Source organism: Heloderma suspectum, chromosome 1, assembly GCF_057233095.1.
Source record: "Heloderma suspectum isolate Gila_16-S chromosome 1, 16-S_ref, whole genome shotgun sequence".
Lineage (NCBI taxonomy): Eukaryota > Metazoa > Chordata > Lepidosauria > Squamata > Helodermatidae > Heloderma > Heloderma suspectum.
This window is the reverse complement of record NC_139458.1, coordinates 439,458,971-439,486,752: the sequence shown is the minus strand read 5'-3', so window position 1 is coordinate 439,486,752 and position 27,782 is coordinate 439,458,971. Positions and strand designations below refer to the sequence as shown.

The 27,782-nt window shown below is 49.7% G+C and overlaps 1 protein-coding gene across 2 annotated transcripts in view; it reads right to left on the bottom strand.

The window, feature by feature from the left end:
* The window catches only part of SELENOI (selenoprotein I), a 51,827-nt gene extending 28,714 nt beyond the window's left edge, over window positions 1-23,113 (bottom strand). The window contains exon 1 of one of the 2 annotated variants that reach the window (XM_084829544.1): window positions 22,791-23,113. In XM_084829544.1, coding sequence (XP_084685670.1) covers window positions 22,791-22,847 — 57 coding nt within the window. In that variant the 5' untranslated portion in view covers window positions 22,848-23,113. The remainder of the gene's footprint in view (window positions 1-22,790) is intronic. The other variant, XM_084829542.1, reaches the window with a different exon arrangement.
* Between the last annotated feature and the right edge of the window lie 4,669 nt (window positions 23,114-27,782).

Genomic DNA, 27,782 nt, shown 5'->3' with positions numbered 1-27,782 from the left:
GCATGCCAGCTGCCATTTCCCAAATTACTTGCCTGGGCCAGCTTATCATGTCATCTGAACCCAGGCGGCCCGGCTTATTTGAGAGGGAAAAAGCCTATTGCAGGGTTCAGACAACACAACAAGCCATGCCTGGACAGGTAATTATGGAAATAGTGGCTGGCACAGGCCACTTTTTTAAGCCATGGTGGCTTATTTGATTGTGTGAACTGGCCTACAAAGTTCCAAAGTAGAGAAGGTGAAAAATATGTGCTAAATAAGGTTACTGGTTTAAGTAAAGGCTATGAATGGCTAATGTAACACAAGAGACTTGGTTCATTCACTTAAAGCTGCTCTCCCCAACCTGGTGCCCTCCAACTCTGTTGGACTACCATGATAGCTGGGGATGGTGGGAGTTTAATCCCACACATCTGGAGGGCACCAGGTTGGGGAAGGTGACCTAGTCCATGGTTTAGGTGGTTGATAATAAGCTGCAGTGGGCCTTGGGCTCACACCCCTCCCTTCCTCTTCACACTAGAGGAGAGGGAAAGTTTCCACTATAGAACAAACAGCCCCAAATTTGGCTGTCATGCAGAACTGTGGTTTGTTCTAAAACAGAAGCTGTCATTTCCCCCCTTTTTGCATGCAGAGGAGGAGAAGGAAGCATGCCGAGTCTAGGCTTCCTGCAGCGCATCTACACTCACCTAAACAGTGGTTTGCCTGACCTAGGCTAGGGAAAGAATTCACGCTTCAAGGCCCTAAAGGATGTGAATCATGCAACATTTCCTTGTCTCACATCTGAGCTCTCTGGCTTTTTCCTGAGCTCAGAACTGGGGAAGGGATAGTCCCTAACCTTGCACCACTGGACTGAAATGCAGCATGATGTCAGAGACAAGACCTCTCTCCCCTGCCCCACCCCAGTCAGGACAGGAACCATGGCAACCATCACTTCTAGCTGGCAATTAAAGACACCCTGCCTCCCCCGCCACTTTTGACCACTTTGCAAATCTGGCAAGGAAGGCTCTTGCCTACAAAAACTCAGGCCCCAAAATAAAATAGTTCCTTTCTAAAGGAGCCACATGACTTATTTTGCCTAGCGTGCACCATTAAACAAACTTGAAAGATATACTTCAATTGCAAAAAATGTTTTTGCTTCCCCTTCAGAAAACAGTTGTAACACTTCACACTACTGAAAGCGTGCACTCAGTTTCCAGAGAAACTGACCTCCAATCGCACAGGTACTTTCTGACAATGAGCTGGGAGGGGGACTGAGAAGAAGGTAGATGGCTGGCATGGTCCAAAGTTCACCTGGCAGGAGGCAAGGAATTTGCAACACAATGACTGGTGGAATCTTTAGGCTATATATCAAGTAGCCTCTGACCCCATTACAGAAGCACCTGCTCTGGTTTCAGAGCCCTGCGGTGCAAACACCTGCAAGTCCAGTCTACAGAGGAGCCATGCACAAACATGCTCCTAACCCTTTTGTTAAAGGACATTTATTTCATATCAGTTAATACAAAAACAAATTATCTAACTTTAAAAAGGTAAAGGTGTCCCCAACCAGTCGTGTCCGACTCTAGGGTGCGGTGCTCATCCCCGTTTCTAAGCCGAAGAGCCAGCACTGTCCGAAGACGCTTCCGTGGTCATGTGGCCGGCATGACTGAACACCGAGGTGCACGGAACACTGTTACCTTTCCCGCCGAAGCGGTACCTATTTATCTACTTGCAATGTCTTGCTTTCGAACTGCTAGGTTGGCAGAAGCTGGGACTGAAGACGGGAGCTCACTCCGTCACGCAGCACTCGGGTCTCGAACTGCTGACCTGCCGACCTTCCGGTCTGCAGTTCAGCGTCTTAACCACTAAGCCACCGCGGCCCTTATCTAACTTTAAAAATACACAAAAATTATAATAAATTGGAAGCACAAACCATACATATCAATGTGGCAACTATTATTTACTAACTCTCGGTACGCCAGAGGTACGTTTTTTGTGAAGGTCAATTAAAAAATAAAATCAAAGGATCTAATGGAAGTGTAACACTCGTTATCTTTTCAGTTTGTATATTTACAAATTTCACATGACCGCCACATATGAAGATAGGTACCTTTTTTATAGTTCCAATATACTTGGCTATATGAACCAGTTATTTTCTTAAGACCAGAGTTATATACCATCTACTCAAAGAGTTCTCTCTCACTTTTGAACACAGAAAAGTTGTTACTGTGTGTCTGCATACATTCCCATATATCAAAGGAGACTGGAGTGCATACATCTTGACTCCATTGGTTGACCTGTTCTTCACAGTAACATTCTAATAGTAAATTATATATTTGAAATAAAATGTTTTATTTCCTGTATTTTCCAAGGAAGTAAATTTTCTCATTATGAAACTTTACATCTTAAATCATAATCTCTTATTTGCAGATGTTCATAGCATGGCCAGTTCTGACAATTTGCTAAACACAGTACTTCTAAATGAAACCAAAATTGACAGTGACCTTGTTTGCATGTACGGCGAGAGTTTTCTTTAAAAAAAATCCTAGGTTGCCATGAGAAAGGCAGCATGCTAGTAGCACATGCAGCTCGATCGCTTCCACTTGGCTTCAACAAACCATTTTTCCCTATATGCACCAAATCGACCAGAGACCTTCCAAAGAGGCCTGATTGGTCATTTCATGACCAACAGCATGTTGTCAAGTTTCAGCACATAAATGGGCTTTCTTGGTAGTGGCACCTACCCTCTGGAACTGCTGTTATACTGTTTCTGAATGGTTTTTAATATGTTTATTGTTTTATATTGTTTTTGTATTGCACTGTATGTATTTCTTCTGTATACGGCTTAGAGATCTTATGATATCAAGAAGTATGTAAATAGTTTAAATCCGCCCCCTGCCCCCCCGCCCCCCCTCTGGCTTGTCGGCAGAGAAATAAGCCGGCATTCCCAGTTTGAACATCATGTTAACCAAGTCATAGACAGAGAGTCCCTGGCTTGTTTAGCCACTCCCACTGGCAGGAAGCACCAAGTGGAAGCAATCAGGTCACATGCACTGGCATGCTGGCTTGCTCACCATAACCCAGAATTTTTTAAAATTTTGGCTTACCATGATGTTCAACCACAATCTACATGGAAATAGCGAACCATAACTATGAAAGTTGCTCTCCATCCAATGTTTTAAAAAGGTCTGAGTATGCACTAGGCCTAGTCTTGATCATACTCAGCACTGGTAAGGCCTCATCTGGAGTACTGTGTCCAGTTCTGGGCACCACACTTTAAGAAGGATGCAGACAAACTGGAGAGGGTTCAGAGGAGGGCAACAAAGATGATCAGGAGACTGGAAACAAAGCCCTATGAAGAGAGACTGAAAGAACTGGGCATGTTTAGCCTTGGGAAGAGAAGACTGAGGGTAGATATGACAGCACTCTTCAAGTACTTGAAAGGCTGTCACAGAGAAGAAGGCCAGGATCTCTTCTTGATCATGCCAGAGTGCAGGACACGGAATAATGGGCTCAAGTTACAGGAAGCCAGATTCCGGCTGAACATCAGGAGAAACTTCCTGACTGTAAGAGCAATACGACAATGGAACCAATTACCTGGGGAGGTGGTGGGCTCTCCCACACTGGAGGCCTTCAAGACGAGGTTGGACAGCCAGCTGTCAGGGATGCTCTGACTTGGATTCCTGCACTGAGCAGGGGGTTGGACTCGATGGCCTTGTAGGCCCCTTCCAACCCTACTATTCTATGATATATAACAAAGGTGAATAGAGATTTGATTGGGCTGGTGTGTGCGTGGATTTTTTTTTTTGAGGTTGGGGGAGTTTATTTCAACAACTATAGGCTATGTGCCTAAATGGGCATCAATCCTAGACCCACCACCAGCCACTAAAGCACAAGAGTACTGAGCCAAGGAGAAACAGACATGAGAGGCAGCCATAAGCTGTAGGACAGCAGCTTGTGAATGTGTGTCCTCCTGTGACTCAAAACCCTAAAGGAGCGGTTTATAGAGCGGTAGATCATTCAAAGGCAATGAAAAATTATGCCAACTTCCCCTCTGATTTATGCACATTGCCTACAAAATGGCAAATATAAAAATCCAAGACTACTTCAGTGAAACACCCAGAATATTTATGCTATCAGTACAAAAGAACTGTGCATATTTCATAGTAGGGTCTTTCCCTCAACTACCACCTCTGTATGGAATTATGGGATACGGAGAGCTTACAGGCATCAGAAGACACCAAGCAGGCTTGCTAGAGGAGAAAAGCAAACTTGCAATGATAACACCTCTGTTTTGTGGCCTTTCGGGTCTAAATGAGGCCCGTGGACCATGCAGCCCAAGCAAGCTCACTGGTTTTTGCATCTCTTTTTCCAAAGGTTGAAGCCAGCAGCTACAGAAGGATTGTATTAATGCAATTCCAAGAAGCTGCAGAACAAGCATGGAATGTAGGATAGAACGCAGGATTCCCAAGAACCTCAGTTTTCTTTTCAAAAGCATGTTTCTGGCTTCTTTGGCTGCAAACTGGTTGAGTGTGTGTGCGGGCAAGCCCCAACAAAGTCGTAGAAGCCAGGACTGTGGCCAAGCAAGATTTACAATAGGGTGCTCTGATGACAAGGGAGGACAGGGTGCCTCCTTCTCAGATGAGCGCAGAAGAGGGAATTGTGGTCCATGCAGCTTACTGTGAAAGGGCCCCAGCTGAATTTCTCTCTTCCACCCAAAAGGGATGGGAGCTGGGTCTTCCTTTCCATTTAGGTCATCTTAGCCCAGCCTGCTCCAACCTGGTGCCCTCTAGACGAATTGGACTCCAACTCCCACAATCCTTAGCCAGTAGGGCCAATGGGCATGTTGGCTAAGGATTGTGGGAGTTGGAGTCCAACACATCTGGAGGGTGCCAGGGTGGAGAAGGCTGCCTTTCCCAGTAGGGCTGCTGAGTCTCAGGATGTGACCCAATTTTCAGCTTCCTCCCTAAAGTCTTCAGGGGAGAAGTAAAATCCCAGGTAAGGGACTGGAAGGAAGGAACAGGCTATTCTGATGCAGAATGTTAATCTATTTTAAGCCTAGAGAGGAGCAAAACAGCTGCCTTACTTTCAAGTTGTTCAGTCCACCAGAAGAGGAAAGTCGCCCCAGGCCACACTTGATGCCATGTAACAAGCCCCAACATACAAGAGGGGCTTCTTCCTCCTTGCTATGGCAGAAACGGATCCCCTCCATTCCAAGAGAAGCCGATGGGGATCAGCCCCGTGTGCAAGTGGAGCAGTCTTGTCAAAGCCCTGCCGTCTGTTCCTTCGGCACTGCCGTTCATCATGCTGACCTACTAACATGTCAGTAAGAGGAGGCTGCCGCTGCCAAATGGCGAGCTCCAGGGAGAGGCCTTCACAGCTCAGCTCTTGTCTGTTTGTGTGCATCATACAGCGCCGCAAAGAGCTGCTTGTGCGCAGTGAGATTATAATCACCCCACAGGGAACTCCTAGGAAAAGCAGACTACACAATTCAGCTGCATGTAGGTTTCTACAAAATCAATGCAGATTCTCCAGCTTCTGGATTAAGGCAATCCCCCCCCTCCGCAACCCCTCGCGTTCAAAACCATTCTTCCAAAGCTCTGCAACAGGAATGGTTTCACTTATGGCCATCTTTGCCAGCTCCACTGTGATCCATGTGCCTGTTGTCTTTGCTCAACCTTACTCACTATTTTGTGACCTTTTATTTCAGCAGTGGGGAACCTCCAGCCTGTGGGCTGGGTTTGGCCTGCGAGGCCTCCCCATCCAGCCTGCTGATGGTCTTCCCTGAAATCCCATCCCCTGGAGAAGAGGCAAGCAAAACCAGCTCAGTTGGGAGCTACTGCCTCAAGGCACCTGGAGCACCTTGAACCAGCCGTTCCTGACAGAGCAGCTCCCTCTTGGCATGGGGAAGTCAAAACATGCGTATTTTAAGAGGTACATACACAAGCTAGATACATGCAAAGATCTACCATTAGCCAGAGTTCACATCCTCGCCACATGTGCCAAGCCTTACAGGCAAGTTTCCTCCCATAACGTATCAAGTGGCTCTGAGTTAAATAAGGACAGCTGCATGGGTACAGGGCAATCACCCCGGTTTGACTCCAGGCCTCCTGCATCCAAGTAAATACAGCGAGTTCAAGAGCATTATTGATTGGTGTCATTTGTTTGTTCACTCGGGTTCAGGAAGGTTTGAGCTGCTACATTCCTGGGGCCGACACCCTTTCCCTTCTCTTCTGCATTACAATTGAGTGTGGAGGGCCAATGATTGTGGAAACTCAGCCTTGTCTTGCACTTTGAGTCATGCTCAAGTGCCAGATGGGCATCCGTTTCCCAGTGGACTAGAACACGTGGAGTCAGGGTTTTTTCCAACATGCAGAACTTCTCAACTCAGCATCCTAATAACGGGCAAAACCCAGATATAATCTGGATGTATGTCTGTCCATTCACAAGACAGGCGCTGTTCTCTCAACATGGCAAACATACTGGGAATGCATAAAAAAGGAGAAGGCAGAATTAGATTTGACCATGAAAGAAGTGGTTGTGTGAACAGGCCATGGGCCCTGCTTGCTGAGGAAGGGGCTTACTAGCATCCCATGTCTCTTATGGTATGAAAATTCTTGAACCAGTTTAAACTTCAAACTTCAGCCTTCCTGATGAGAAACATGAGCCATGGTGCTCACTTGAGAGCATTTGCACACTGCTCATCTTCCCCTTCTTTCCTTGCCAATGGAGAGAAATTACTCCAGTGCAAACACTGTCTGAAGCAGTATTCCCTCCTTGCTGGCAATCACATGCACATTCCTCGTGTGACTCAGGGAGCCATGAAGCAGCTTAAGAGAGGAGCTCAGTTTTTTCATCACTGCCTCCTCCAGAGATCTGAGAAAGCAGCCGGCTCCTCACAGCCTTATTTCTCTTCTGTGAGATTTGATTCTCAGATGGCGACTAGTCATGATGTCTATATGCTACATGCAGGATCAGAGGTGCCTTGCCTCTGGCTACCAGTTTCTGGGGAACAGCAGCAAGAGAGGCTATTGCCCTCATGCTCTTCTTGTGGGCTTCCCAGAGGCATCTGGTTGGCCACTCCAGGAAACAGGATGCTTGCCTAGATAGTCAGATCCAGCAAAAAGCAACACAAAGATTTTGCCAGAACTGGAAAGGTTAATGGGACAGGGTTCACACAGCCAGGCTGTTGTAAGGACTGCAGAAATAATTCAAAGTGCTACACAAACGCCAAGCATTGTTAACAGCCTTCTTCACCTACATCAGATACTCAAGTTTGTGTCCATGCTCTGCTGTGACATTTCAGGTCTGAAACCAGCTGCTTCTAGCCGGCATTGCTGAATTTTAATGCAACATCAGTTAAAGGTCACTTAAGTTTGGGCCTTGATGAGTCCTGCCAACTCTTCAAAGGAATATCAGTTAGCTTGCACGTGTTTGCTTTGGGGCCCGCACTCCTATTTTCTTATCAACCTGGCTGCTTTCTAAGAATGCCCTCAGTAAAAGCCAGTGATGTCCAAACCGTGTGTCAAGGCAAATGAATCTGCTGTGAGAGGGGCTGAAGGGTATCTTGGCAGTAATTAAGCCATTACATTGAATGCATCCACCATTCTGTGGCTGAGGCAGTAAAGTACAATTAGCATTCCCCCTCTTCCTCTAGAAGAAGGGTGGGCAGAAGGTGGATCAGGATCTACAGATAGATCTCTGGGAGATTTACAGTAGATCAGCAAGGATTTCTGGCTTTCAATTGTTTAACAGCAGCAAGCAAAAAATCAAAGTGAAAACAACAGCCACCCTCTGCCCCTCGTGTTCCTCACTGAAAAACAGGAGTATTCACTGGTTGCCTCTGATCAGGTCTTTGTGCAGCTCTACTGGGCACTTTGAGAGTAACTCAGATGGACGTTTGTATCTGAATATACAGCACATGGCTCATGAGGTGCAAACTGGAATTGACTTCACTGCTGCCCCTCACCCCATTTTGCACTTGGTTCTGATTAGTGGACCTCTAGGTTCTAGTAAGTAGATCCCACAAGCCCGAAGTCTGCCTGCTCCTGCTCTACAGAAGATAGGTAGTGACCTCACCATGATGGATGGAGTAAGGGTGCCCTGGGATTCCCCAATGCAACACGTGCTGCAGCTATCAGGAGTGGGGAATCCCAGAAACATCACTATTGACAGAAATAAACTCTGAATGACTGGCAGAGGGAAGGAGAGCGCACCAGAGAACAATAAAAACTGGGCCATCTTGTTGTTGCAAGAAGGTGGCTTGCCTATTGTTCTAGAAATTGTCTGAGAAATTATATATATTACTGAGGATACAAATGGTGTGTGCTTCCGCTTAGAACCCAGATAAGACTTAGCAAACACTGGCCTATGCCTTACTCCACCACAGGCCACACACTACCATGGCACTCCATCATATTAAGAGTTCTTGCAGGAACTAGGTGGTCACTGGGCTTAGAGTTCGAAAATAAGCACAAACTCCTCCGGAATAATTGCCTTGCTTTAACTCAAACTGGGCTTCCACCAGCTTCTTACGAAAATAGTAAGGCAGCACTACTCAGGTTATAAGAGATTTACCTATTCCTGGCATGGCCATCCCAAGCAGGGTCTGATCCTGAAAAGGGGGGGGGGGAAGAGAGAGAACAAAGGAACCTCTCAAGACCAGCCTGGGACTCATGACAAAGTCATAAAACAGGCTGAAAATACAAAACTAGAAGCCTCTAGGTGGGCATAGTTATGGAAAAGTGTGGCCAAGATATATTTTGTAATTATGCACAGAAAAGGCATAAACTGTGGGATTTGGCAATGAATGGACACAGAGTTTCCTTCTTCAGAATGTCAGCTTTCAGTTAGAAACAGAACAGATGTCTGGCCTTTGCTGCTCCAAAGATATGCTTGCACATGCAGCATCAGCCCCTGATGAAGTCTCGGGTAGGCAGAGAGAATAGAGATTTTATGGCACAGCAGCATCTACGCCATGTTGTGCCACATACCAGCTCACAGCTCAAGCTGCAGCCTCTAAGCTTTGTGAGTTTCATTTTTATGAACTGCTCCGGCAGCTTCTGCTATTGGGTGGTACAGAAATGCAATAAATAAACGTCTATTCAGGGCACATGTACAAGCCTCGTCTGTCAGCAGTCGATCCCTCTTGTTCCCAGGGTCTTAAGAGGAGGACAACCAACCTATTCTCTTTGGTAAAGTCTCTGAAAAAAGGGCAGAAGTCAACCTCCAGGGAAGGACAAGGTTTTCAGAATGTTGCACAGCTCCATGGAGAACTATAAAAAAAGCAGCCACAGTATGTAAATTTGCTCAAATAATTTGATTCATTACAGATAGATGAATTGGGGATTTTTTTAAAGCTCAGAGTATCTGTTGCCCCATCTGTTGATCCAGGCCAAATTCTGCAGCATGACCCACCCCTGCTTTAATAAATGCATGAGGCTTTCTGCCGCCAGGCACTTCAGAAACTACAGCTGTCTCAGGGGAAACCGAGAAAAAGGTTGGTTGGCATTTCTAGCACTGCCAGAATCACAAACAGCCTTTTCTGAGGAAGGAAGGCAGGCGGGCTCCTGTTACTGAGGCCAGCAGCTTCTCAGCACCAGTTTACCTTTGGGGTGGGGAACGTGCAGCCTCCCAGATGTTCTTGGATGCCAACTCCCAGCAACAGATAATGACCTTGGACCCTGGCAGCCATGGCAAGACAGCTAGAAGCAGGAGAGCTGGCAATGGGGGACCACCCCACAGATCCACAAGCTCAGCCTTCTCCAGCCTGGCAGCCTCCAGATGTGTTAGACCACAACCCCAATCATCCCCAGTCTGTATGGCCATTCTGAGGATAATTGGGGTTGTGGACCCACACACCTGGAGGGTGCTAGGTTGGAGAAGGCTGAGCTAGCTAAACAAATCGCCCAACCAGAGGCAAATTAGTGCTTTTAATGCTGGCATTTGTTAACCTGCTTCACCTTTTGCCCTTTTAGGAAGGTTAACATCAGTGGTGGTGGGTGGAGGGAGAGTCTCTTTGCGTCGTAATTTCCCAGGGAAAGACAGAATCAGTTGCTAGTAAAAGGCATTATGGCTCTGAAGTACACCGTCAGTCTATAGCTACTCTGCTGTGGAAGCCTAGGTAAAAGCCAAAGCAGCACAAACGGGGACGGGGTGTTATGCCAATGAGGGCGACATCTCCCTGTGATGAAAGGTCACCAAGGAAGAGAACTTGCAAAGAGCTATGGCAACATTAGTTCCTTTCCGTACCTTCAACATAAAGTGGAGACCCAACACCTAAGGGTTAGGCTTAAGATGGCTGCAGCAGGAGTAGGCAGACTGCAGGCTTGTGGGATGTATTTTGCTTTTTTACTAGAACCCCAAGATCCACCAACCAGAGATGGGCCTAGTGGCTCAGGAGGGTGGATGTATGCTAAAAAATAAGGACCAGATTGCCTCTGAGCACATGCTCGGCCCAGGGATTGGCAATCAGTACCAGAACCAAGCTCAGAAGTCTTTTCGCACCAATATCTACTCCTGGTTTCCCCACAACTGTTCTTTTTCAGCAACTACATTTAAGGGGGGCGGGGGAGCTTTTACGGGTTGCTAGGGTTAATCAAAGGTGAGTCAGAAACCCTTGCCAATCTACTGCAAATCAACCAGAGGTCTATCAGTAGATCCCAATCTACCTTCTGCTCACCCTGGGCTACGGCACTGATATTTCCATCACCAACATCAAGTCTGGAGTAACTTGCTTTGCCCTACAGCTATGTGCATGAGAAAGCTAACCTGTTAAATTATGCACTGTCGCAGCATAATTCGATTTTCAGTAATTCCTCCATGGTCCAGGACTAACAGCGATATGACTAAATTATTAGAAGCGCCTTTTCTTCCCAAGTTTTGTGCCACCCAAAGGAATAGATCATTTTTCGATGTTATATTTGTAGTCTAATTTTAGTTGTAAGTCTTCCCCATTTCTGTTTGTTACAGATAATGAAAAACCTTGAAGTACTGACATAAATCCCCTAGGCTTTGGGGAAAGGAGTACAACATCATGGTCCCGTCCCATCACATACATAACCCACAGCCACCTTCAATCTAAGAAATACAGACTAGAGGGAGGGGATTACGTTGCCCACCCAAAATAATTTGGTCCACATTAAAATCAAAACAGCCAGCTAGTAGTAGAGACACACAGCCTTCTTTGAACTGTGAACCAAAATGCAATCTTACAGCCAGAGAGTCCTACCAAATGCAGGCTTCTCAAAGCAGCTGCCAGACATCTCATTAATTTGTTTGCCACACATCAGGGCTATACACTAAGGGGAGAACATTATTTTTAGTGCAAATCCTAAGGGAATTTTAAGAGCACAGAAGGTGCCCATCCATCTGTTCTCAAGGGATATAGGAAGTACAATAATCCTGCTCCCTTCTTCACTGGCCATTAGAGACAGCAGAGGGAAATTAACCAGGTTATCACTACTCCCTTTGCTTGTCAGTCATTCCACCTCATTAAGTGAAATCATTCCACCTCTAAGTGAGTGCAGGTCTGCTTCTTAGGGATCCTGTAGATAGACCAGAGATAGGCAACCTGGTGCCCTCCAGATGTGGTTGGACTCAACCCATATCATTCCTGACCACTGGCCATGCTGGCTGGGATGGACAGCAACTGGAATCCATTTGGAGGGCCACAGGCACCCTACGCCTGGTCTAAGCAATACCTCCAAAGTGGGTATTGACCATTACAGCCTGTTCATCAAGGCTCTAACACATCCCAAAGAAAGAGACTTGTCCTCCTTCCATTCAGGCCTTATCCCTCCCGTCTACCCCCTCCCCTTGGTAAGGAGGATTCCAAGTTCTTCCAAAGCCAAGTCCTCAGAATTCAGCAAAGGCATGGAGTCTAAGGTCTTAGATTCCTAGAATCCCATGGTTAGAAGGAACCTTAGCAACCTTCCCATTTTCCCTGAAATGGCAAGATTTTCAGATTTTATAGCCTACTTGGCTTTGTTCCCAGGGCACAAAAAAGAATGGATCCAACTTGCAACAGAGCAAATTCAAGTTAGATATCAAGAAGTGCTTCATTTCTTTTTCAACAGCTTTCCAATGTCTTAACCCAGCTGTACCCAACCTGGTGCCTTCCAGATGTGTTGGCCATGCTAGCTGGGGGATGCTGGGATGCTAGCCCAACACATCAGGAGGGCCTTGCATTAGGGAAAGCTCTCTAAACCTCTCATCCCAAAGAAAACCATGTCAATTCTGGGTGGATTTTTGAATGCAGATTAAATGTGGTACATGGGAATCAGGGAATACCAGGCTTACGTATTTTTGCCACATGTTCGTCTTGGCCTCATCCCCCCTTCACCTTCTGACTATAAGAGGCAGAAGTTGCCCCATGCAATGATAAAACGAAATCTTCAGCAAATGAGAAAACATCAGAACCCAGCCAACATCTCATGCTGCATTCAGCTCCATCTGTGGCATCTGCTCTCCTGGAACCTCCTGCTCATTCGAACAAGGGCTTCTTCTAGTGCCTGGGTGAGCAGGGACCACAGATCACTCCCAAAGCTCTTTGCTCAGATGCACTGACAACTGAAACCATGGAGGACTTTGCCGAATCCAGACAGCTGGGGGTCACACAGGAGTGCCCAGCGCCGTTTCCCTTTCCTGCGCGCATTGGCCTCAGAAGCCACAAGGGTTGCTTTCTGCACGGCGCCTCGGAAATGCCCATTCCTCGGACAGCAAGTAGGTCAGAGGCCCCCAACCTGGCGCCCACCAAATATGTACTACATGTCCCATAATCCCCAGCCAGTATTGTGGGAGTTGTAGTCCAACACAGGAAGGCCCAAGTTGGGGAAGACTGAACTAGAAGGTTGTTTTCCTATCAAAAAAATTCACTTATGGGGAAGTTGCAATTAAAGACGGCCAGAATCACTGTCATGCCATCTTCTTCCCATGCTTCAGGTTTAGCCGCAGACATCCCAAGCCAGCAGCTCAGGAAGATCCTATGCAGAGATACACCCAGAGAGATGGCTATGCAGCCTAGACAAGTTCTGGAAAGAGAAGCTCAAGGGGCCAAGACTTGGCCAGAAAAGGCACCTTATTTATTTCACACACTTGTATCTCGCTCTTCAACCCTAAGAGAAAGCTCCCAGAGTTGCCCACAGATCAAGAGGATTAAAACCAAACAGAACCAAACACAATAAATAATAGTTATAAAACAGCAGAACAGTAATAGCAAATAAAGGCAGATAAAGATCAAGGCCAGATCTTTGGGTGTACCTGGCACCCAAAAGATAACATAATCGGTGCCAGGAAAGCCTCCCTGGGGAGGGCATTTCAAAGATGGGGCATCACCACCAAGAAGGCCCCATTCTGGGTCACCACCTGCTTCGTCTTAGCAGCAGAACGTGAAAAAGGACCTCCAACAAAGACCATCTCAACATCTGTGAGCTGCTCTGCGATCCAATCTTGGATTCTCAAGTTGTCTTCAACATCCCCATAAACAAAACTTCTTGGTAATAAAACAATCTCCTAGAATTTGCCAAATCTGCCTCTTTGGGAGACCGGTGGCCTGTATTAAGACCAGTATATAGAGAAGCATTCCAGTTGAGGAATACTATCCCATGACTGTTATTCAGCCAAGTACAGTAGCTCCTTTTAGAAACAAGTTTGCCCTTGTAGCACTAAATTCAGAGATATCATGGTTTCTGCTGGCAATGCGCTTCTCCAATGCGTCAGGTCCGTGGCTCAGCGGCGGAGCCTCTACTCTGCATCCAGAAGGTCCCCAGCTTGATCCCCGGCAGAATCTCTAGGTGGGGCTGAAGAATCCTCTGCCTGAAACCCTGCTCAGCTGGTACTGCCAGTCAGTGTCAAGAACACTGGCCTAGATGGACCGAGGGCCAGACTCAGTATAAGGGAGCTTCCCAAGTCTACAGCCAGGTACAAGTAACTTTCTCTCAATGTGCTCCAGGGCCTCAAGCTCTTTCCAGAAGAGCCCTCCACACATGGAGTGGCGAAGGGGGGGACAACACAAAGGTCAGGCGGTGTTCCCCCCACCCAACCTTTGTGTTTTCAGCAAAGGTCAGGGGACAGAGCCAGCAGGTGCAGCAGCGGGGGGGGGGGGAGGGACACACAAATGCATTCCTGCTCCATGTGTGGGGTGCTCTTCTCAAAGTGGCTTCAGTTATGCTGCTAGAACCAACAGAATTTTTTTTTGCGAGATGAAAACTCTCCCTGATTTCAGAAGACTGAGATGCAGTTCCTAAGACACCTCTTCATTAGAGAATAGACAAACCTGCAAAAAATGGGGTCAGGAAGCAACTATGCTATGAGTCCAATAAAAGCCATGTCCAGATCCACCCCCTCCACCCAACCTTAACCAAAATTGCTATCCATTATCAGCCTTTTCCTGATGCATTATAAGCTTGAATTTGTCCAGCCCTACTTCCTGGAAATCAAAACTGAAAGCCCACAGAAACCACAGTTAGGTGGTACGCTTCTCTGTCACGTCTTCCTCAGAAAGAGAAGGATTTCAACTGGTTCGTAGCACTATGATTCTCCAGAGCCAGGAGGGAGTTTTGAATCTCTTCTGAACAAGTCACCTTCACCACTTCTGCAAGCATAACTCCACCTCTAGGCTGTCTCCCAATAAGTGCTTTCTCAGAGGATCACCTGAGTGTCATTCCCACAAGCAATTCAAGATTCCCAAGTGACTCAGAACCCACAAGTTAAGCCAATAGTAGACTGCCAATGCAAATCTGGTGCTAACAGCAAAAACTGCAACATGAGCAGACAAGTACACGTGCGTTCAAGAGTAATATTGCCTTCCAGTTCCAGAGAGCAAGACTCAAAGGAGAGAAAGCGCATTCTCCTACTGGACCAGCCTCTATGAGAAAGAGGAAAGGTAAGGTTATTGATCCCCTTCATGGATCACTGCCTTGTTGTGGCGAAGGGGCTTGCGTAACTCAGTGAAGCCATAAGCTCTGCCGTGCAGGGCCACCCAAGATGGACAGGTCATGGCAGAGAGTTCTGACAAAATGTGGTCCACTGGAGAAGGAAATGGCAACCCACTCCAGGATTCTTGCCAAGAAAACCCCATGGAACGTATCACAAGGCTAAAAGAGATGACGCCGGAAGATGAGCCCCTCAGGTCGGAAGGTGTCCAATATGCTACTGGGGAAGAGCAGAGGGTATTTCCAAGTAGCGCCAGAAAGAGTGAAGCGGCTGGGCCAAAGCCGAAAGGACACTCAGCTGTGGATGTGTCTGGTGGTGAAAAGAAAATCCGATGCTGTAAAGAACAATATTGTTTAGGAACCTGGAATGTCAGATCAATGAATCAAGGTAAGCTGGAGGTGGTCAAACATGAGATGGCAAGATTGAACATCGACATCTTGGGAATCAGCGAACTAAAATGGACAGGCATGGGCGAATCTAATTCAGGTGACCATCATATCTACTATTGTGGGCAAGAATCCCTTAGAAGAAATGGAGTAGCACTCATAGTCAACAAAAGGGTGGGAAAAGCAGTACTGGGGTACAATCTTAAAAATGATAGAATGATCTCAGTACGAATCCAACATCAACATCACAGTAATTCAAGTCTATGCCCCAACCACTGAGGCCGAAGAAGCTGAGGTTGATCGGTTCTATGAAGACCTACAACACCTTCTAGAACTAACACCAAAAAAAGATGTCCTCTTCATCATAGGGGATTGGAATGCTAAAGTAGGAAGTCAAGAAATCACCGGGATAATAGGCAGGCATGGCCTTGGTGTACAAAATGAAGCAGGACAAAAGCTAATAGAGTTTTGCCAAGAGAACATGCTGATCATAGCAAACACTCTTTTCCAACAGCACAAGAGGCGACTCTACACATGGACATCACCAGATGGTCAATATCGAAATCAGATTATGTCCTTTGCAGCCAAAGATGGAGAAGCTCCATACAGTCAGTAAAAACAAGACCTGGAGCTGACTGTGGCTCAGATCATGAGCTGCTTCTTGCAAAATTTCGGCTTAAATTGAAGAACGTCGGGAAAACCACTAAACCGTTCAGGTATGACCTAAATCATATCCCTGATGAATATACAGTGGAGGTGAGGAATAGATTTCAGGGATTAGACCTGATAGACAGAGTGCCTGAGGAACTATGGACGGAGGTCCGTAACATTGTTCAGGAGGCAGCAACTCAATCCATCCCAAAGAAAAAGAAATGCAAGAAAGCCAAGTGGCTGTCTGATGAGGCTTTACAAGTAGCTCACGAAAGAAGGGAAGCGAAAAGCAAGGGAGAAAGGGGAAGATATACCCAACTGAATGCAGAGTTCCAGAGAATAGCAAGGAGAGACAAGAAGGCCTTCTTAAATGAACAATGCAAAGAAATGGAGGAAAACAACAGAATGGGAAAGACTAGAGATCTCTTCCAGAAAATCGGAGATCTCAAGGGAACGTTTTGTGCAAAGACGGGCATGATAAAGGACAAAGAAGGCAGGGACCTCACAGAAGCAGATGAGATTAAGAAGAGGTGGCAAGAATACACAGAAGAACTATACAGGAAAGATCTGAATGTCCCTGATAGCCATGATAGTGCACTCACTGAACTTGAGCCGGACATCCTAGAGAGTGAAGTCAAGTGGGCCTTAGGAAGCATTAGTAACAACAAAGCTAGCGGAGATGACAGTATTCCAGCCGAGCTATTTAAAATCCTAAAAGATGATGCTGTTAAAGTGCTGCATTCAATATGCCAACAAATCTGGAACACTCAACAGTGGCCACAGGACTGGAAAAGGTCAGTTTACATTCCAATTCCAAAGAAGGGCAACGCCAAAGAGTGTTCAAACTACCGCACAATTGCGCTCATTTCACATGCCAGCAAGGTGATGCTCAAAATCCTACAAGCTAGGCTTCAGCAGTATGCGAACCGAGAACTACCGGGAGTACAAGCTGGGTTTCGAAGAGGCAGAGGAACTAGAGATCAAATCGCCAACATTCGCTGCATCATGGAGAAAGCAAGAGAATTCCAGAAAAACGTCTATTTCTGCTTCATTGACTACGCTAAAGCCTTTGATTGTGTGGATCACAACAAACTGTGGCAAATTCTGAAAGTGATGGGAGTACCAGACCACCTTACCTGTCTCCTGAGAAACCTGTACGAGGGTCAAGAAGCAACAGTAAGAACCAGACATGGAACAACCGATTGGTTCAAAATTGGGAAAGGAGTACGACAAGGCTGCATATTGTCGCCCTGCTTATTTAACTTATATGCAGAGTACATCATGAGAAATGCCGGGTTGGATGAATCAGAGGTCGGAATTAAGATTGCTGGGAGAATTATCAACAACCTCCGATATGCAGACGATACCACTCTAATGGCAGAAAGCGAAGAGGATCTCAAGAGCCTCTTGTTGAGGGTGACAGAGGAGAGTGCAAAAGCTGGTTTGAAACTCAACATTAAAAAAACGAAGATCATGGCATCTGGCCCCATCCCTTCCTGGCATATAGAAGGGGAAGAAATGGAAGCAGTGACAGATTTTACTTTCTTGGGCTCCAAGATCACCGCAGACGGTGACTGTAGCCATGAAATTAAAAGACGCTTGCTCCTTGGGAGGAAAGCTACGGCCAACCTAGACAGCATAGTAAGAAGCAGAGACATCACCTTGCCGACAAAGGTCCGTCTAATCAAAGCTATGGTTTTCCCAGTAGTAATGTATGGCTGTGAGAGCTGGACTATAAGGAAGGCTGAGCGCCGAAGAATTGATGCTTTCGAACTGTGGTGCTGGAGAAGACTCTTACAAGTCCCCTGGACTGCAAGGAGGTCAAATCAGTCCATCCTAAAGGAAATCAACCCCGAGTGCTCATTGGAAGGACAGATACTGAAGCTGAAGCTCCAATATTTTGGCCACCTAGTGCGAAGAGAAAACTCCCTGGAAAAGACCCTGATGCTGGGAAAGACTGAAGGCAAAAGGAGAAGGGGACGGCAGAGGATGAGATGGCTAGATAGCATCACCGATGCAATGAATATGAACTTAAGCACGCACCGGGAGAGAGCGCAGGACAGGAAGGCCTGGCGTGCTATGGTCCATGGGGTCACGAAGAGTCGGACACGACTGAACAACAAAGGTTATTGAGCCCCACGCAGCAGCCTTGTAGCCTTTCTGAAATAAAGCAAGAAGGCGTATAAGGGCACAATCATATGGCCACTAGACAGCAGTTAGATGGCCATAGGTTTGGTTTTCGAGAACTGACCTCGGAGCCCACGCTCTGAGGTTGGTTCCCAGGAAACTGCCTCCCTGCCCCCATGTAGGCAGCATGGATCATCCCCGGGCTCCGAGTTTGGAAGAGCAGTGTGGAGCGGGGCGAAAGGGGGTGTTCCTGGGGGCAGGGAGAGGCGGAGAGTGCAGAACTGCTGGTATGACGCTTCCTATGCGTTGTCCGGCCCCCCTACCCCCCACTCCAAAGTCCCGCAGCTAGACAGCCAACATCGTCCGTCTACCCACGAATGCAGGGTGGCCGGAGTGCAGAGAAGATCCCCTCCGCGCTCCACCTGTCCTTCATTGGATAGGCGGTCACCTCCGAGTTCGGAGGCAGCCACCTCTCCCTATAGGATTGCCCCCCAACAGGTTATTCCCAAGACCACATTTCGTACCTCAAAGAAAAAGGGGTTCCCTCCTGCATTCCTCTTATTAGTTATGCCCAAGATTCAGCTTACCATGACTCTGCAGCTGGATTTTCAGAGGAAAACACTGTGCAGACAACCATAGTCCCAAAGGAAAGTCTAGTTACAGAACTTTGATCAACACAAACGGCAGCAACAACCTCAAATCTCCTCCTGTGCTGAACTTGGGCAGGGTGGGTCAACAGCCTTCTAAGCAAAAGGACTCCACCGAGAAGAGGAAGGCACCTATATGCTCAGGTGAGCCCCAAAGCTTGCACGTGTAAAAAAGGGCCACCCCTCACTGCATTCCAAAAGAACCATGTAGGTGTGCACTTGCACAAGGGGAGAGCAGAGGGGGGGAGTTTGCCAAGTTCCTCACATGATGGCAAACAATTCTGCTGGCTCTTACCTATGCATGTGGGGAAGAAGAGGACGCACTAGTCAGAAGAGGGCAGGTGCCACAGGGTTCCATCTTCTCCCCGATGCTATTTAACATCTATGTGAAGCCGCTGGGGGCTATCATCAGGAGGTTTGGGGTGCAGTGTCATCAATATGCGGATGACACGCAGCTCTACCTCTCGTTTAAATCTTCACCAAGGTTGGCCGTAGAATCCCTGTCCAAATGTCTGGAGACGGTGAGTGGCTGGATGGGGAGGAATAGGCTGAAGCTGAACGCTGACAAGACCGAGGTACTTTTGGTGGGAGACAAGAGGAGGCTGGGGAATGTTGACCTGGTGTTGAATGGGGTACGGCTACCCTTGAAAGACCAGGTCCGCAGCCTGGGGGTCATTTTGGACTCCCAGATGTCCATGGAGGCTCAGGTGTCAGCTGTGAGCCAGACAGCGCTGTATCAACTCCATCTGATACGGCGGCTGTGCCCCTTCCTTCCCGACCATCTGCTCCCATCTGTAGTACATGCCCTGGTCTCCTTTCGTTTAGACTACTGTAATGCGCTCTACGTGGGGTTACCCTTGAAGACGGTTCGGAAACTGCAGCTGATACAGAACGCGGCGGCTCGCCTGATTAAAGGCAGCCGCCGGTGAGATCACATCACTCCAGTGCTGAAGGAGTTGCACTGGTTACCAGTTGTTTTCCGGGCCAAATTCAAGGCGTTGGTTTTGACCTTTTAAACCCTATATGGTTCCGGCCCAGCCTATCTTAAGGAGCACCTCCAGCAGCACCAGACAGGCCGCTTAACAAGATCAGCCTCGGATGGCCTTCTCTCTGTCCCATCAGCCAGGACAGCTAGACTGGTGGGGACGAGGGAGAGGGCCTTTTCTGTGGTGGCCCCCACTCTGTGGAACTCCCTCCCTAGGGAACTCTGTCATGCCCCCCCTTTAATGAGCTTCCGTCGTGCATTAAAAACGTGGTTGTTCAGGCAGGCATTTGGGGTGGGTTAGGGTATTTTAGAAAATGTTTTTATTGTAGAATTTTATTGTTTTTAACTGTTTTTATTGTATGTTGTACATCGCCCAGAGTGGCTGGGTGACCAGCCAGATGGGCGATTAATAAATTTAATAATAAATAAATAAAATAAGGTGGAATCAGGATGGACAGCACGCAACTGGGGTGGGGGAAGAGGAAAAGAGGGACACACCAGGACATAGCACAACAATTCATCACAGGTCCCACTTGTAATCCCTTAACACCTAAACTCTCACCATTCACTGCAGAATATTTTCAGGAGAAAAACCAGTCTTCGTATGATAGTCCCAGTATTAAACCTGCTTTGTTCTATTAAACTGAATTGGTCTCCTCAGCTCAGGCCACTCAACCACAGGGGTTCACAATTTCTGACTGTCCTTGGTTGCCAAGCCAAAAGCTGTGGTGACCTGCCCCTGCTCGTCAGTGGCTTGTGGCCAAGGAAGGCCACATCAGCTCCCCAGGTTTCTTTTTCCTGCAGGAAGGGAGGTGTGGAGATTGCTCATCAGATCTCCACGTGGGCAAGGTGCTTAATGCACCGCCAAGGAAACCTGCTCCTCTTTGTCCCGTGGAGCCAGGGCTCGCCTTTTTGGCCACCACTTAGCCAATGAGCACTAAGTGCCTTGGCCAAGAGGGGGCCAAGGAATGCCCCCCCCCACTCCAGGGAGGGAAAGGGTTGCGGGGGACTTTGTGGTTTGGCTCTGTGCAGCCCAAGCCTTCCCATCGCCTCGGCAACACAGCAGCCAAACCACTCTCAGTTTTCCTCCCAATCCTGGAGCGGAGGACGGGGCAGGGATTGCTGTGCGACTGCTAGGCCCACCGACCTTTGCAGCTCCAAGGCTGGGAAGAAGGCTCAGCTCATCACACTCACTGGATGACAACAGCTCCCTCACTAAGGTGAGCAAAAACGTAGAAGCCCGCTACTCCACCAAGCGCACACTCCAGACTTACAGCTTCCCAAAGAAACCATGGAGAGCAGCACATAAACAAACAGTGAAGCCACATCTGTGTCTAAATGCTGTTAACAACAAGCTGCAGCCTTCAAGCTTGTTCCTCGGCAAGTGTAACAACATTTGGCACCAGTTCAAGTGGGCCAGTGAGATCACACAACTTCTCTGCCCTGAGTTCCACAGGGCTTTCACCAGATACAGACTTGAGTTGGCCAAAGACAAGAATGTGCCTCATCATGGCAGGCAAGCTTAAACTGAATGCATGCTGGAGGAGGAGCAGAATACACGTCAGCCCTGAACAATGTCAGGGCCCCTCATGAATCTCACCCCGACAGGGCTGAGGAGGGGAGAGATGAATCCGAAAAGGTGCTCCAAGCCCTCTGGGCGGGCAATGCTTACATATTCTATACAGCACCTGCATCATTGGTGGCGTGTGCGAGGAGAGGAAGCATATACGCCTATGGCATTATACCTCTGTGTTCTTCCCACGTGGTGGTCAAAACCGAGGGACACACTCCAGATCCTTAATCTGCGCCATGATTAGAAGGAGCAAAGAAGGGAGGGTAATGTTTAGGGAAGCCAACAGGAATCTTCCCAGCTTGCACAGGGAGCATGCATCTCTGCCTCCACCCATCTGCTGTCAGCAGCGCACACCACACTGGAAACACTGGAAAAGGAGGCTGAGAAGACCCAACATGCCATTTGCTGCAAGCCTCTTCCCTTCTATCTTGCTACATGCTAGGAAGCAGCAGAGGAGTGGGTGCAAAGGGACACCTACACATAATGAGATCCCTTTCTGCCTGTGCAGTGCGTGCCTGCTCTGTCCTCTTCCTCCCCGCTCCCTCGCTGCTGCTCCCCTTTCTGCCAATGCAGATCTCGCTGCTGCTTCCAGTCCAGCGTACGTGGGGCAAGGACAAGGACGGCAGAGAAGATGATGTCCCATGGAACGGAGAGGAGAAGGGTTGCATGCAGGCCCAAGGAGGAGGGCTTTCGCTGCCACTGCTCCCCAAGGCCGCCTCCCTGCTGCGGCTACTGGGATGCTTTCCTGCCCCTCTACAGGTGTTTATTAGCTAAGCAATACTGAGAGAGCTGTTGCGTCCACTTTTTTGCACACATTTAAAACCCAGCCGAATTGTCAGGCTGCGCTTTCTCCGTTTCGGTGTTCCGGCCCCGCTGTTCCCCCACTGCTCAGCAACATACGTGATTACACCTCCCAGCTGAGGGAAACGTCTCATGCATCACCGAGGCTTACGCCATTGCGATGCTACTGCAGGCGCGACAGGGCGACCGCAGGGGCCCAGAGGAGCGCCGCTCCCCGCTCCGGCGCAGCCCCGGGCCTGCCGCTCCCCCCCGCGCCGCCCAAGATGGGAGCAGCGCCGCTTCAACGCGAGGAGGAGAGCAGCGCGGGGGCGCGCGGGCGCAGGCGGGAGCGGGAGCCGAGGGAACGAGCCCTCCCCAGCGGGCACAGCGGAGCCGCGCGCAGGACGGCGCCGGGCCCCGCTCCCCGAAGGCCGCGCCACCCGCCCCGGAGGGCCGCGGCGCTGCCGCGGGGCCCGGCCGGCCGCGTCAGCCGCGGAGGGGCCCGCGGGGCGCAGCCCGCCCGCGTGCGGCAGGCGCCGGGTTCCAGCCCGGCAGCGCCGGGAAGGGCCGGGCAGGCCCCGCGAAGGCCGGCTGCGGCCAGCGGGCGCCCCGCGGCCCCGCTCCGGCGCCCCCGACGCATCCGCGCGCCCCCGCGCCAGGCCGCCTCGCTGCCGGCCGCGCGGAGCAGCTCCCCGGCGCCGCGCCCGCCCGCCCGGGACCCCGCGCCGGCCGCCCACCTTGTACTGGTCGAAGCCGGCCAGCTGCTCGGCGCTCACGTACTCGTAGCCGGCCATGGCGGCGCGTCGCGGGCTGCGTCCCGCGCGGGCCTCGGGAGGGCGGCGGGGCGGGGCGGGGCGGGGGCGGCGCCCACGCAGGTCCCGGCGCCCGGCGTCGCGAGGCAGCGAGAGCGGAGGGCGCCCGTCCCTCGCCGGCCGCCGTACGCGCCGGCCGCCGCGCCAGGCCGGCCCGCCCGCGACGCCCCAGGGCGCCGCCCGCCCCGCCCCGCCCCGCCCCGCCCCGCCCCGCCCCCGAGGAGGCGCGCCGCTCCTCGGGCCGGGAAGCCGTGGGTCGCCGGCGGCGTATTAAGGGGCCCGCTGTGTGCCCCCCGCTAAGCCGGCACGGGCTGTGTCGTTCAAACACCGGGGCCCAATAAAACGCGGCCACTTCTTCCCAGGCCCGCCCTTTGCCATCGGGAGGATTGACGGCTCCCGCCTCTAAGCACCTGATTGGGCTACGCGAGTGCTCGCGGGCCGCCTGCGAGCCCGCCCTCCTCGCGGTGATTGGCGAGGATCCACCCAATTGGGGGTGCACGCAGCGCGCGCCGCCTTGCGCAGCCCCCCCCGCTAGTCCGGCCGCGCGCTGGCGCCGAGGGCCTCGTTGGGCGCCGGGGCCTCCGCCCGGGTGCCGAGTTTCGCGAGCTGCCCGGAACAGAGACTTGCCCGCCGGAAGCCGCCCGCCGCGCCCGGAGGGATGCCGCGGCCGGGCCTGCGGAGCGGTGGCCCCGCTGCCCGGGCACAGGCCCCTCCGCAGGGGGCGACACTGCCTTCCGGGCGCCGCTGCGCGCGAGGGCGAGCCAGGCAGCGCGGGGGGCTCCTCGCTCGGCGCGCAGGATAGCGGGCAGGTGCCTGGGGGGGGAACTCGCGCCAACCCGCAGCACGGCCATCCGAGCCCGCCGGCGAGGCAAGGGGTAGACACGGCAGGTCTTATGCCTGCTTGCTCAGAAGGTAGCTCCTTGGAGATAAATGAGATTTACTCCCGACTTTGTGTGCTTGGGGATAAAGCCCAAACTTCAGCTGAATTTTGGGCTGAGTTGCAGGGCTCCGTTCTTCCACAGCTCCACTGCCGGCACAAGCCCTGTCATCCAAGCACAGTCCTCCTTCCCTGGATCATATTCCAAGAGCTCAATCCCAAAACGATTTTGAAAGTACGGAGCGTCCATAACACCTCTGAGCCACGGCTCAGCTTTATTCCAGCACTTTAGCCAGGGGGCTATAAAGGGGGCTCGGTTCATAGGCAGCTACTCCTCTGCCCCGGGGTCTTCCATCTGACGCCTGCTCCGGTTTGGAGCCTGCCAGGAATTCAGCCTCCACGGAGTGGCGGTGTGGATCTGCTGCACTAATAGTGCCCTATGTGCCCAGTCAGAGCAGTCTTGAGAGCTGCTTCTCCACAGGATCCAACACGGTGGGTTCTTCATGCCGAAATCCTGACTATGTAGGGGGCATGTCTGAAATGGGAGTTCTTGTACCAAGAAGTAACTGAGGAAATGCGGTGGTGGTGGTGATCACAGTGGGATATCCTCTCATTTGCCTTATCATTCAAATATATATTTTCCCATCAGACACCACAGCCTGACTACTTAACTGGAATTCTTAGGAATTCATGTGACACGGAACTTGCTACAGGACACAACTGACAGAAACCGAGGGTCTTTTAAACTGACCACTTCAAGGTGGAATCCTATATTCAAGATACACTGCCTGAGGGGAGATACGGAGGATATGAAGGAAGCCCCAATACGTTAGCAAAATCCGAGCTATATTGCCACCAGCGGAGATAAGAGCATCAGGAGAGCCATGGTGGAATAGACCAAAGGCCCACCTCGTCCAGCATTCTGTTTACAGAGAGACCTGATGGCCGATGAGCAAGCAGTGGCTGACCAAGAACGAGATTTTGGGGCTGGGGTGGGCAGCTTGATGAAAATGTCAGCCCAGTGTGCGGCGCGCTCTCGCTCTAGTAGAGCTGGAAAAAAGTGCAGAAAAGGGCAACTAAATTTTATTTATGGCATTTGTTTACCGCTGAATATAGTAAAATCCCTTAATGGTTTACAATAGTAAAATACATTTAGAAACAACATTAAAAGCACAATATCAAAACAACTACAGTAAAAACCATTTAAGAAGCAGCAAAATGGAGCAGCATTAGTTTACTTACAGCCCAGGGAAAGCCTAGGTGAAAAGGCGAGTGTTTAGGTGTTTGAAAGATACAATTTTCTGCTGCCTGAACTGTCACAAAGGAGAGTTTTCCAGAGGGTGGGTAATGCTACAGAGAAGGCTGCTGTCGAGCTACTTCATGGCAACATTCCATTCCGTTCGTTTTGGAATGATCAGCAGCACCTTCTCCGAAGGTCAGGTGTCACCTGGGTATATAAGGCAAGGGGGTCCGCTAGGTATCCTGGTCACTAGTTGTTTAGGGCTTTATATGGTAATAGCATAACCTTGAACGTGGCTCGGTAGCTAATAGGCAGCCAGTGCAGTTCTTTTAACACATGTGGGCATAGCTGCGTGTCCCAGCGAGCAGCCTAGCTGTGGATTCTGAACTAGCTGCAGCTTCTGAACCACACACAAGGGTAGCCCTAATAGTGTGTGTTGCAGTAGTCTAATCGTGAGGTTGCCAGTGCATGCATTCACTGGGTTTGATGTTAGCAACCCCTGAACCACTCAGAAAAGAGCGGCTGGATGGCTACTCAAGGATGCGATGGAGGTGGCGAAGTAAGCCTTCTTTGCCGCCTTCACAACTACACAGTAGGTGTGATTATATGCTCGTATGAGTGCTCAATCACCTTCATGATGCGTCTTATGCTGCTTACGCTCCAGCCATCTTCTGATCGGTTTCATTGTCTGGAGCTCCCCAGTAAACCAGGGAGCCTTCCGAGCTCCACGGTGCCAGAGGGCACTCAGGAGCGATTGTGTCAGTGGCCCTTCGTACTTTGCCATTCCGTAGCGCTACAAGGGCCTCAACAAACTTGCCGGCTCTGGCTACTAAAAAATCCCCTAGAGCATTCAGGAATTGCTAGGATTCCATAAGTCTCCAGGGGTGGATCATCTTAATGGGTCCCCCACCCCTGCGGAGAGGGACTGGTGCTGTGAGACCAAATTTCACCAGGAAGTGGTCTGACCATAAGGGGGTAATTTCCACACCCACCCCAATAACCAGACTGCCCCCCCCTTACACCCAGAGGCAACGACCAAGTCAAGGGTCTGCCCTGCCCTATGCATTGGGCTAGTGACAAACTGAGACAGTCCCATCCATGGTTGTCATGGAGGACGTGACGTTCCAAGCTGATCCTATTAAGGCAGCCTCAGCATTAATGATGAAATCTCCCAGGCCCAGAGTCCTAGAGTTTCCCAACACCACATCCGAGACTGTCTCAGCCAGCTCAGTCAGGGAATCCATTGGGTAGCGGGGTGGGCGGTACACCAATGGTATCCCCAATCGGTCTCTTTGGCCCAGCACAATGTCCAGGCCCTCACAGCCTATTCCGGGCGGAGGGGTTTCCTGGTGAGACTGAATTTTTATGGATCATGGTAACCCCCGCCCCCAAGTTGGTGCGGCACTGAGTAACGACGTGGGCAAAGCTGGGTCATGTCTACACCACCCAGCTCACCCACCCAGGTCTCCATGATACACGGCAGGTTGGCTCCCTCATCCACGATATCATGAATGAGTGAAGTGTTGTTGTCGTACTCCTTTCCCAATTTTGAACCAGTCGGTTGTTCCATGTCCGGTTCTTACTGTTGCTTCCTGACCCTCGTACAGGTTTCTCAGGAGACAGGTATGGTGGTCTGGTACTCCCATCTCTTTAAGAATTTGCCACAGTTTGTTGTGATCCACACAATCAAGGGCTTTAGCGTAGTCAATGAAGCAGAAATAGATGTTTTTCTGGAATTGTCTTGCTTTCTCCATGATCCAGCGAATGTTGGCAATTTGATCTCTGCTGGGAAAAGCAGTACTGGGGTACAATCTCAAAAACGATAGAATGATCTCAGTACGAATCCAAGGCAAACCATTCAACATCACAGTAATTCAAGTCTATGCCCCAACCACTGAGGCCGAAGAAGCTGAGGTTGATCGGTTCTATGAAGACCTACAACACCTTCTAGAACTAACACCAAAAAAAGATGTCCTCTTCATCACAGGGGATTGGAATGCTAAAGTAGGAAGTCAAGAAATCACCAGGATAACAGGCAAGCATGGCCTTGGTGTACAAAATGAAGCAGGACAAAGGCTAATCGAGTTTTGACAAGAGAACAAGCTGATCATAGCAAACACTCTTTTCCAACAGCACAAGAGGTGACTCTACACGTGGACATCACCAGATGGTCAATATCGAAATCAGATTGATTATGTCCTTTGCAGCCAAAGATGGAGAAGCTCTATACAGTCAGTAAAAACAAGACCTGGAGCTGACAGTGGCTCAGATCATGAGCTGCTTCTTGCAAAATTTTGGCTTAAATTGAAGAACGTCGGGAAAACCACTAAACCATTCAGGTATGACCTAAATCATATCCCTTATGAATATACAGTGGAGGTGAGGAATAGATTTCAGGGATTAGACCTGATAGACAGAGTGCCTGAGGAACTATGGACGGAGGTCCGTAACATTGTTCAGGAGGCAGCAACTCAATCCATCCCAAAGAAAAAGAAATGCAAAAAAGCCAAGTGGCTGTCTGATGAGGCTTTACAAGGAGCTGAGGAAAGAAGGGAAGCAAAAAGCAAGGGAGAAAGGGGAAGATACACCCAACTGAATGCAGAGTTCCAGAGAAGAGCAAGGAGAAACAAGAAGGCCTTCTTAAATGAACATGCAAAGAAATCGAAAACAACAGAATGGGAAAGACTAGAGATCTCTTCAAGAAAATTGGAGATCTCAAGGGAACGTTTTGTGCAAAGACGGGCATGATAAAGGACAAAGAAGGCAGGGACCTCACAGAAGCAGATGAGATTAAGAAGAG